Genomic DNA, 12,901 nt, shown 5'->3' with positions numbered 1-12,901 from the left:
CCTCAATCTGAATTAGGCTGGTATTTCCTCATGATTACAATCATATCTATTTGTCTATTATAAACTATGAATTCATAATATCTCTAATTCCATTCTAATGTCACAGAGTACAATTTAGTCTTGCCCTTTATACATGTTACTCCCTTCTCCAAAGGGGAGAAAACTGATTCCCATTACCTGCAATACATTTACTCATTTGCTCAGGCTTAGAATACAAGAAAGATAGTTTCACAGTTGTTAATTATCTCTGCAAAAAACAAATGTAGAGTTCAATATTTGTTACAGTTTTAAGTAAAATCCACTTATGGTGAAATGCACAAATCCAATATATAATTCAATGAGTTCTATAAATACATATCTGATTAACCCAGGTACATACTATATTTGGGGTTGTAGGACATTTCCACCACCCCTGATGTTTCCTTTATGCCCCTTTATAGTTAATTTCCACCATATTTTTGCACCATGGATTAGTTTTGCCTATTCTAGAACTGCCTACAAATGGTATCATCAACATATACGCTTCCGTGTGCAGCTTCTATGGCTCAGCATAGTGCTGGGGAGATTCATCCACACTCTATTAACCAGCAACTCATCAATTTTGATTGCAGAGTAGTATAATAACTCGACAAAATAAAAATAAATAATTTATGTAATTTGTTTTGTGTATTAATTATATTGTGCATCTAATACTAATGCACACAGTAATATCAAAACTTTTTCATTCCTTTATTGATTAAACACTTAGGCATGTTTCTGATTTTGGCTATTTTGACTTTCCTCCAAGTTTTAACTTTTTTACTTGCTATTCTACTTGCAAGTAAAGTTGAGTACGAGTTCTAGTTGCAACATATCTTTGTCAACATTTATGTTGCCACTTTCTTTAATTTAGCCATTTTAGTGGTTCTCTCATCATGGTTTTATTGAGCATTTCTCTGATGACTAAATGTTTTATGCACTTTATGCACTCGGTTTATTGGCAATTAATATATCTTTCTTTAGGAAGTATCTGTTCAAGTCTTCCCATTTTTAATTGGGTTGTCTTTTTATTACTGATCATGAATTGAAGTCACTCAGTCGTGTTCGACTCTTTGCGACCCCATGGACTACATGTAGCCTACCAAGCTCCTCTGTCCATGGGATTTTCCAGGCAACAGTACTGGAGTGGATTGCCATTTCCTTCTCCAGGGGATCTTCCTGACCCAGGGATTGAACCCGGGTCTCCCACATTGTAGACAGACGCTTAACCATCTGAGCCACCAGGGAAGTCCATTACTGATCATAGTATGTTCTAGATATGAGACTCTTTTCAGTGTCTCCAAAATGACCCCAATGTTTCTTGCCTTCTGGTATCCATGTCCTGATGTACATCTAGTCTCTTCCCACATGGTCTGTGTAACTAATAGAATACAGCTCAAGTGATAATGTATGACTTCTGATGCTAATGCATAAAAGGCACCTTGCTCTGCTGGAGGGAAGCCAGCTGTCATCAGAACAGAACAGTCAAGAAGCAGGCATTTGGAGAGCCTACAGAGAGAGGATGTGAGGCCTCTCAGGAACAGTACTATCTTATCAACCATTTGAGTGAGCTACATTAGAAATGAATCTTATACCCTTGGTCAAGCTAGATGACTAAGGTCCTAGCCAACACCTTATTGCAACTTAATGGAAAAGACTGAGCCAAAATCATGTAGGCAAATTGCTCCCCAATTTCTTATTTACAGAAAGCATGAGAGACAAGAAATAATAATTGTCTTAAGCCATTAAGGTTTGGATTTGTTACTGGGTAACAGATAACAAATACAATCAAATATGTACTAAAAGTACATTCTATTAGTCTGTGGCTTATAATTTCTATATCAATAACCAGAAGTTTTAAACCTTCATGAAATCTAATTTTTCAATTTTCCCCTTATGGTTATTGCTTTCTGTATGCTATCTAATAAATTTCTGCCTATCTCCATTTCATAAAAATATCCTCTTGTTTTTTTTTTAGAAGTCCTATAGTTTTAGATTTTATACTTAGGTCTATGATCCATTTCAAAAGAATTTTGTGTACAATGAAGTAAGGTGATAAGGTTTATTTTTTAAAATAAGGATATATAGTTGTTTCTAAGCCATTTGCTGAAAACATCTTCCTTTCTCCATTTAATTATTTTGGTACCTTTGTTAAAAATCAATTTACATGTAAGTGTACATCCACTCTTCTTTAATAGCTTCTGACTTGAGTAGCCTATTTTCTTTTGAAGGTCTTTTGATTACTAGCAAAGCATATGATTGTTTTCCAAAATATAAATAATGTAGATTGAGAGAGACTGCATGAGATGCATTTAGGGTTAGAGTTTAGGTCTAATCACCTCCACCATTGGGGCAATTATAAAATTTGCAGAGATAATAAAGATGTCACTGAACAGACCTTAAATTGTATAGTGATTGAGAATTACTATCAGACCATATCTCAATAGGGGTTATTTTACATTGACACTTTACCGTGCTAGTTTAGTTAGTGCGATTTTCTCCTAGAGAAAAGCCCTCTAAATGAGAAAATATTTCTGTTTGCAGGGCTATATAGAAGACCTCTGCTGTACTGAGTACAGCTATAGGGACCAGGAGAGGCCCAAAGAAGGTCAAATTGCTCTACATAAGAAAAAGCTGAAGAAGACATCTGGGAGAAGAAATATAAAAGGAAAAAGGACTCTTGAAAGGTGAGCCAAAAAGGATAAGGAGATGTGACCAGAGAGGAAGAGAAAGTATCAAAGCTGGGAAAATGGAGAAAAGAAGGCAGGTGAGCACATATGGGCACATGTGTGTGTGTGAGGAAGGACAGAGAACATGGTATTTTGCAGTAGCTCTTTAACAACAAGAAGCAAAGATATTTAAAGAGGACTTTTGAATTAGTCATGCTTTGTGATGTGCCCTGTGCAACAGTCTTCTGTCTCTTTAGTAAAGGTCTACATTGTTTTTCCATACTTCTGGAGTTGGGGTGGGGGCAGAAGGAGAGAGGGAGAGAAGTTACATTATGTTTTCTGAGGCATCCACATACCAAAGAGTAGTTCAGGTATATTTATGATTATACAACTATCTATTAACTCTTAAGAACTTATAAGTGGGTTTTCAAGTTTCCAAGACTCAGACAATTCTTATAAAATTCATAATATATATTAATCACAAACACCAAGACTATCATAATACCATCATAACTGATCTATCAAATTAGTTAGGAAAAGAATCAAATATATATGTCAAGATTTGGAAAGAAGAAAATTAATTTTTAGACTATTTTGTGTTGCATGAATGTTTCTTAGCTGATCTTTTCAAATCAAATGCCCAATTCTACCATAAAATGATATCCTCAAGTCAAACAACAAAGCCAGAAAAGAATCTGTGAAAATAGATATATTTGAGTTTAATAATGAATAAATCTTTAAAAGCACCAAAGTATGGTGAAAATGGAAAATCAAGATTTAAAGCACAATGGAAGGAAGGTTTTTGGTTATTTTTTCTTATTTCTAAAGTCTTCTCAATGTTTCATTTTGCAAATTGAGAATGTCAAGTAAACTGTTCCTTCACTTAATCTTTTAGATAAAGCTTTATCTTTGACTAAATTTTAACTCACTTTTGTTCTAAGCAAATACCATTTATACACTTCAGGAGGCATAGAGCAAGTAAAACATAGTCTTCCTTAGCAGACTGATGGTAATGCTCATTTTCTCTCACTGTCTCAGAGGTGGTTGTTTATATTTTTTGCTACTAATGAACATTTAGCATTAATATGCATTTTTACTAGGAAAACCTATCATAATGATTTATACTTAATTCAATATGTTATAAATTCAATATACATAATGAACATAACAAAACACACTAAAAGGAAGATATCTATATAAAAGTTAAAAGAAATAGAATATATTCCAATTCTATTGTAAGACCATACAATATGAGATTAAGCAACATATTAACATATCATTCAGTTAAAAAATTTATAGAAACTTATTTCATATTAAAGTTCCTGAGGTTAAGATTCTAGCAACTACTTCAGTGTATATGTTGACAATTAAACAGAATTGGGTATTTTAAAAAGAAGCAGTACTTGCAGATACCTTACAGAGCACTATACTATTTTATATATCTTAGAAGCTGCATATCAAACACTACTCCAATCACCTGAATCTCTGAAAGAATGCAGATAAACTGATCACAATAGAATTTCTATTCAAGTTACTGACAAATGTTATTCCCCTTTTGGAGAACAAAACTATGTAAAATATTTCAAAGCAGTGGGCTCACTGACTTAAAATGAAATTTAACTGTTTTACCATTCATTTACATGACCTAGTCTTAGATCTTATATGTTTTAAAATTTAAAACATAGCAATAGATTCAATATCACTAGAACATTCAAATTACTGACCTCAAGTACAAAGAAATTAATAACGTCATAGGAGTCCTGGTATTGATCTCAACTGCACCATATCTAAATCTTTTAATTTTTTAGATAAGCTGAAAGACTTGAGTAAACTTAGAACAAATCAGCAATTACATGTGTAATATACTTCTCAGTTAGTCTAAAACCTCAAATTGTTTCACCAGGATGGCTTTATGCTGAAAGATTCACACTCTGGTTTCTTACCCATCACAAAAACTTATAAAATATCTGGTTAAAATTGCAGGAGACCATCAGGAGACCTGGGACTGGGATTTCCAGACACAATTCAAACAAACTTGTTAACACTCACTGTGCTCAAACACAGTGAATATTATAATAGGTTTGAAGAAAATAAGGCCAACAATTTTGCCTTCTAGGACTCAACTAGATAAAGCCAAAGAAAAAAAAATCGTATCTAGGAGCTTAACCTCAATTATTTATTCTGGTTAAGATTTACTTTTCAAGTTCTATAGTTTAAAGTAAACTTTTTTCTGTTGAACAGAAGATGATGGACTATGCCAGCAAAATAGATGCTAACACATCATCTAGAACTTCAAAACATCTCTGGTATATAGAAAATCTGATAAAGAACACAGCTTTACTATTTAAATTAAGATGTCATCTTTTATGAGATGGAAATAATTGGATTGTTTTAATACTAACATTTCTCTATGTTGCTGAAATACATTTCAAAGTCTGCCCAAATCCCTCAAGAAGTACTTGAGGTTGTATTTCAGAAACAATGATAACAATATGCTTCTTCCAAAAGATGCAATGTTTGCATATCATTTCCAAATGATAGTAGTATTTCTACCTAAGGCTGGGTTAAGGCCAGGAAAGAAGGATGTTAGAAAGAAAGAGAAAATTCAGCAATTTCCTCATGCAATTAATGCTCACTCTTCATTGTTTAGTTGGTGCATAGATAGGTGCCAAAGCCTTGTAAGATATCAATCTTAAACAATCACACTATTTCAATCAAACAGAAAATGTTGCACAGTTAAAATATGTGTTATTCTTCTTTTATCCCATACCTGAACTTGCAGAAAGAAAGAATTTGGGGATATATCAGATGAAAATTAAACTGAGATGTTTCTAATTTATAGTTCATGATTTCTTCTATTCCTAACTCAGTTTCCAAATTTTTTAAAGGTATTATTGAATTTGAGACAACAAACACAAATTTCTGTGCAACAAACTACAGAACGTGAATGCTTAAGATCCTGGAAACTTCACTCTTGCAGAAAGCCGTTCTCTTTTCAGTCCCAATTCTAGCCACTTTAGCTCTAAGAACAACTCCAAACTCCTAGAAGACAAATGCTTTCCTACTTCATTAACTAGATGGCTAGAGAGAATAAGGATAATAAATGAGGATGCTTTAAAAAAAAAAAAAAGTGGCAGAAGATTTGATTAAAGCAATGATAAAAATTCAAAAGTGTAATGCAACAGAATTCATTTCAAAGAAATGATATAACTTTATTGAAATGATCTATTTCAGTTCTTAGTATTTGATGAGGTGTTATCAAAACCCTAGATGTGGAAAATCATCAAACGTGTTACGTTTCTACCACATTATGCCTGCAAACTTGCTTCAAGGCAGCTCTGGGTGGGAGAATCTATATTTTGTCATTATTGATTATCTGTTATCCAAATCTAAGAATTTAATTTTGAATGTTGGCCACTCAAATCAATCAGTGCTGAAAAGAACTGTCCTGAGCTCAGCAGCAATACTGGTTTCAGTCACATGGGTTAGAAAAGGCTTCCTTATCACTCTGTGGGAAAACAACCTCACATACAAATTTTGAAAAATAAGTCAATAGTGTTGCACCTTCTCCTATTTGGAAAATCACTTTCAAGAAAAAACACACCATAGGAAAAAAGGAAAAGAGCTTCACTCTGAGGATCACTGTTCATACCCTTGATTTACACTGTTCTAGAAACTACCATTTCCCAGGAATCCTTTGAATGAAGAACTTTTAAATCACTTCAAAGTCAAACAGCTTTAGGTATTCCTTGAACACCACCAATGATTAAAGACATATTAAGAATTATAGTTTGCATGTTCTCTGCGTGCATGCTTAGTCACTCCGTCATATCTGACTCTTTGCGATGCCATGGACTGTAGCCCACCAGGCTCCTCTGTCCGTGGAATTCTCCAGACAACAATAATGGAGTAGGTTGCCATTCTCTTCTCCAGGGAATCTTCCCAACACAGGGATCAAATCTGTGTCTCCTGCATAGCAGGCAGATTCTTTACCCTCTGAGCCATTGGGGAAGTCCATTCTATGATAGGTATTGTGTTAAACAATTCTATTATCTCTTTTAAGTTCTTACTGCAATTCTATGAGATAGATGATACTATTACCTGCACTTAACAGATATAAAACTGAGGGTTAGAGAAGTAAGAAGCCCAAGGTGACAATGCTATAAAGCGGAGGGACAGGTCATGATCTGACTTCAGAACCCATGCACAAGCCATTGTATGTTGTATTATATCAAATGCACAAAAATACATCAGGTGTCTATATGGTAGTTTAGTTGTTAAGTCATGTCCGACTCTTGCAACCCCATGGACCACAGTCTGCTAGACTCCTCTGTCCATCGGATTCTCCAGACAAGAATACTGGAGTGGGTTGCCATTTCCTTCTCTAGGGGGATCTACCCGACTCAGGGATTGAAGCCGGGTCTCTTGCATTGCATGCAGATTCTTTATCAACTGAGCTATGAGGGAAGCCCAACTATTTGCAATTTCTAAAACTGATAATGCAGGTCAAATACTGTTGGAACAAAACAGTTAGTTATTGTAAAATACTAATCTTGAGGTTTAGCTTGTATTAGCTTATTTATCTTGAAGATGAAAATCTAGTTAATGATGTAGGTGCACATCATATTTTTATGCCTTGATTTGTTCAAACACGTATTTAATAATTTGCAAAATAAGTATCACTAAAAGAATGTAATGATTCTCTATAATCTTCTTAAACTAGTAGATGTTAGGTTGATTTATAATTGGAGAAGTTTTTTCTTTTTTTACTTTACAATATTGTATTGGTTTTGCCATACATCAACATGAATCCACCACGGATTGGAGAAGCTTTTTAAGTTTAGAATTTTTTTTTTAAAGTGCACCATGGCAGCGATAAATATGCAAACCAAGAACTATCCTCTGCAATCAAAGGTCGTCAATCCATATGAGTTGAGAAATCATTTTTAGCCATCCTTAGAAGAAATAAAATGTTTTGAGTGACTTTCATAGAAATCTATTTGTGTAACTTTTAAACATGCTAGCGTGTTTGTGCTAAAATGATTTTTTAAATTAACTTAGTTTGGAACAAAGTCCTTTCAGATTGAAGTGAATTTCAAATTTTGTTTCATGATGGAAATGCTAAACAAAAAGGTACTGGAAATATAATGATTAGTCATGTTTATGCTTTCAAATCAACAATGATAAATCAAATGGGTTCACAGTTGATCCCAAATTCAAACACAACAAAATCTAAAATAAAAATGTACTTAAAGACATCTTAATAGAAGTCTTAATATTTAGGGTAACCATGTAAACTATACCCTCCTTGGGAGCACTCTCTTTGTTCAAGATGAATAATCAAGGACATGGATTAAATCAACAGACTTTAGCAGTGGTGGAACTCAGGGACTGGAAAGAGACATTACAGTCACTCCCTACAGAAATACAATAAGTACTGACACCATTCATTAGCTGCATCTGAAGAATAGCACTCATATTGTACTACCAGGAAAAAAAACCAACAAAATGATTCCAGCCTTTCCACAGGCAACAGGAACTTAGCATGCAAAGGACAAATCCCTGTAAGGAAGCAAGCAAGAAAGCCCTCTCCTAAAAAGTAACTGCTCATTGACCTATGGAAGCTTAAACAATTTTTACTAGTGTCACCAAAATGAGTGATGTTTATAGAACCCAACGTAAGTAAACAATCCCCACACTACTTATTCTAAGAAAAAGAGCTTATTATTTTTAATACAAAAGGCTTATTAATAAGAATTTTTAGCTGCTTCCTACAAACTGTCCTGCCATAAATAAGAGAACTGGAAGCAGCTTTCCTCAATCGCAGGTGTTAACATCTCATTTGATTTACGCTCCTTAGTACTTTGCATGATGGTTGAGCCATAGCTATTCTAAAACAAAATCTCTGGACTTAAGGAACATTGATAATGAGGTTATCAATCAATTATTTTGATATAGTAATTTAATTATTCGTTCATATGTTTCAGAATGTAGTTACAGGAAAATTAAGATAATCTACAGAACCACTAACAGGATGAATGGTTTGGGGGGTTGGTAAGGAAACTACTACAAATATACCATTTTAAAAACAAGGAAGCACAGGGAAAATGTTGTATAAAAATAAAGAACACCCTATAATCTTCACTAATTGATTATTTTAAGCCAAAAGATGTTCTAATTAAGTTTTATATTTTTATTAAGAAATGCAAGAGTAATGTTTTCAGTAGATATTTTTGAATACATTTTAATAGCTTATAAACTATAAGTCTAAACCTTCAAAGATCAATTTGAAAAGTACCTCTTATGTGTGTCCTTGAAATTCTCCTTTGTCAGCCTACAAATCTATATATTCTCTTTCATCATTTTCTCCATATATTTGCTGCTTTTCCAAGTTAAAGCTGTTGTTTAGCTCAAAAAAGCAAAATAATGAAGTGTTTCTAAATGCTTCATCTGTTTACTCTTAAGTCATTTTACTGAATTAAGTACAACTAAGTAACTGCTTTATCTGTATTTATGACTTAAGAAATTTCAAAAGAAAAAAAAAAGGACTAATTTTTCACTTGGAGTTACTGTTGTCTCACCATCCCTGTTACAGTTCGGCCAGGAACATGGTTTCCCTACTAAGACAATTTAAATGACCCAACTGAGTATCTACTATACAATGTTTAAAACAGTTTCTTTAACTTTTGTGTGACACATAATGTTAAAACTTCCTTTTAAATTATGCTAGGTTCTATATTCTCAAGGACTTGTGAAGTGTTTGACCTGTCATATTAGAGATAAAGTACATTTAATTTAAAGTGACAGGAACTGAATCATTCTAAAGGGAGCAGGGAAAGGACATAAGCATGCACTGAACCTTTATCCCTGCAGCATTACTATGGGTTTTGAAACATTAATTAATTTAAAGCACATGCTGCTGAGTCGGTACCTGCCAGAAATCCTGATCAGAAGATGAGAAAGAGAAAAAAATTGACATTGTTTGATTATATGAACAAAAACTCCTAAATTAAATATACATGTATCACAAACTATTATAACATATAAAGGACCAAATGAGATTTGTAATAAAAGGACTGAAAATCTGTAAACAGGAAATGAGAAATACATAGAAATATTTTATATATTATCTAGTAGGTACAGTAGGACAAAACAAAACAAAAACCAAGTAATTTATTTCTTAACCTTCCCCTAAAAAAACATACAATTTCAGAAAAACTTCACAACACTATAAAGAGAATACATGAATAATTAATGTATTAAAGGGAAAGTAAATATTTAACTTTTTTTCATAGGTAGTCAAGCCATTATCATTTCATGACATATTTTTTAACTTCATGGCAAATTTGTTGCTTTACTAACCATATTTACCATATAGACAAGCAACTCAGATGAGTTCAGAGGATTAGTAACTACTCTAAGGAAGAGTTCAGTAAAGAAGAGTTTCAGACCTTAAAAACAGGTCTCTTGCAAATTATATTGCCAAAATAAAGGACTATTCACATGAGCAACAAAAAGCTAATCATGAAGTCCTAGAATGAGGGCCAGCATTGATGAAAGCAGTTAAAGTGAGCTGGGTATCACTCCAAAATATCTTCAAATATCAATGGCTTTAAAGATTCTTTTTTTTTTTTTAAACAAATAAACTTCACTGGCTGGCTATTAAATAGAAGTTGACCTGAACTTATTATACTTCTCAAACCAAGCTTACTTCCTGACTAAAAAACATATGCTATCAGCAATTCAGAAGCCTAAGGCTAAGAGTGATGTGACAGAGGCCCAAAGGCCTTACAGGACTGGGGGTGGTGAGTCACCGTGAGCACAGAACAGCCCAGATACGAGAAATCAGACCAGAGGCCTCTCTCCAGCTTATGCATCAGCCAGTTAATCGCTGACAGCTGCTCATTACAGAGACAGCACAGGGAGATTTTTACAGGATTTAAATGGGAAGAAAAGAACAATGGGGAGAGCAATAATGAAGAGAGTATGCTTCTCTCTAGCATTTCATGCAAATGAAGAAAGAAGATAACACACACAATAGCAGCTAACTCCTTTCGTAAACTGAGTAAAGGGCTCCAAGTAATGCAAAATAGCTATAATCTGTAGAGCCAGATACTTTGCCTTTTGTCCTGTTTTTATAGTTACAAAAGATAACTGATACTCAGAGGTTAAGTAGTCTCTTGCCCAAAGTTTTATGTGGCAGAATTCATATATGAATACAGGACTGTCTATACCCAAAACCACATTAATCTCATCCTGTGCTTTTACACACTAATAAATATAATAATCCATAATTCTGTATTTTTCAAATTCAGTTCAGCATACCTACAATATCTACCAATCATTTACATGTAGCTATCAAATACTGAGATGCTCAAATTGTACATCCCTTGTAAAATATTTTAGACACCAAAACCAGATTTTCTGAGGGCTGTGGTGTGTACAAAGAACTAAAATTGCTAATTTGTAAGAAGAGAGAAAAGTGAGAAAATAGTTTTTAAAATTATTTAAAGAACTTCAGATGAGAAAGAAGATGAAAAAATTTGAGACTAAAAATAAAACAGGAAAGTACAACAGGTGTAAAAGGATTTTCTGAAATGCTGAACCAGTACTTGATTTCATTTTGGTGATGTAATTACATTGTAAACTTTTGCTTATCTAAAGGCTATAGGGTAGCTCGAATCAGATGATGCAACATTTAACACAAAACCAATCAATATTTGAAAGACTAAATAGTTCAGATTCTAACAGGAATATTATTTTCTCAATATAAAGTAATCTTCATTTTAATAAGCCAAGATCCAATTTTAAAATATAGATAACAGTCTTCACTTTAAGAGTGATGGTTTTGATTAAAAAAGAAAAAGGAAAAAAAGACACAGCATTTTTCAAAATGCCAACTGATATTCATGGCATTTGAGAAAACAATGGAGGAAATGACAGTCAAGTTGAAATTCTACTAAATTCAGGTATTGAAATTTGTGTATTTCTTGTTTTCTTTCTTTAAAATTAAACACTGTGGTTTTTCAGGTTAACACAGTCTTCTAATCCAAGAAGAAAAAATTAACACTCTTCAACAAAGTGAAACACCAAGTTCTTTTTTGCACAAATAACATTGTTAATAAAATAAAAGAAATATTTGACAAGAGAAATTTCTATTTACAAATAGATCATATACACAAACAGCTTAGATACATGCAAGGAGATAGATAATAGCATAGTGATGATGCTAAAACTGAAACTCCAATACTTTGGCCACCTCATGGGAAAAGTTGATTCATTGGAAAAGACTCTGATGCTGGGAGGGATTGGGGGCGGGAGGAAAAGGGGACAACAGAGGATGGGATGACTGGATGGCATCACCGACTTGATGGACGTGAGTTTGAGTGAACTCCGGGAGATGGTGATGGACAGAGACGCCTGGCGTGCTGCGATTCATGGGGTTGCAGAGTCGGACATGACTGAGCGACTGAACTGACTAAGACAGTGGATCAGCTAAGAGTCCAGTTTGGACTCTTGGCTCCACCAATTACAAACTGTATGATCTCAGGTTAAAAAAAAAAGGCTAAGTTACTTAACTTATATGTATTTTAGTATCTTATTTATAAAATGATGAAAACAGTAAGCTATCTGAAAGAGTGGTTGTGTGCACTAGAATTATTATGTATAAACACTTGGAACAGTTCAGTTCAGTTCAGTTCAGTCGCTCAGTCGTGTCTGACTCTTTGCAACCCCATGAATCGCAGCACGCCAGGCCTCCCTGTCCATCACCAACTCCCGGAGTTCACTCAGACTCAAGTGTATTGAGTCAGTGATGCCATCCAGCCATCTCATCCTCTGTCGTCCCATTCTCCTCCTGCCCCCAATCCCTCCCAGCATCAGAGTCTTGTGCTTGGTAGATAATAAATACTCAAAAACTTCGACTATTGCTCTTTCTCATATTATTAGTAGTACTGACAGTAATAGCTCCCTTAAGAGACAAGTAGATCAAGCATTTTTCATTTAGAATTTTACTTTCAACTAAAAAACAAACCACTGACAACCAATGAATGAATGTGTTAATGGAGTTTTCTTTAAAGGGCTAAATTATCATCCCTAAAATAATATGTAATTATGAAATATCTGTGGAGAACTTCAGGCTTCAAATAATTGAAATACTTTATGTGTCCTCTTGGAATGTCTTACAATTTTTAGGATAAATACAAACATGGATC

The 12,901-nt window shown here is 33.9% G+C and overlaps 1 protein-coding gene across 4 annotated transcripts in view; it reads right to left on the bottom strand.

Moving 5' to 3' along the window:
- MICU1 (mitochondrial calcium uptake 1) overlaps positions 1-12,901 on the bottom strand; it is a 224,317-nt gene that overhangs the window by 137,121 nt on the left and 74,295 nt on the right. For 2 of the 4 annotated variants that reach the window (XM_040242494.1, XM_040242495.1), the window contains exon 6: positions 9,619-9,630. The exons of the other annotated variants lie outside the window; for them this stretch is intronic. In XM_040242494.1, coding sequence (XP_040098428.1) covers positions 9,619-9,630 — 12 coding nt within the window. The remainder of the gene's footprint in view (positions 1-9,618; positions 9,631-12,901) is intronic. 4 annotated transcript variants of the gene reach the window in all.

Source organism: Oryx dammah, unplaced genomic scaffold (genome assembly GCF_014754425.2).
Source record: "Oryx dammah isolate SB20612 unplaced genomic scaffold, SCBI_Odam_1.1 HiC_scaffold_6, whole genome shotgun sequence".
Taxonomy (NCBI): Eukaryota; Metazoa; Chordata; class Mammalia; order Artiodactyla; family Bovidae; genus Oryx; species Oryx dammah.
The sequence above is the reverse complement of the archived record's forward strand: the minus strand, read 5'-3'. Positions and strand labels throughout refer to the sequence as shown.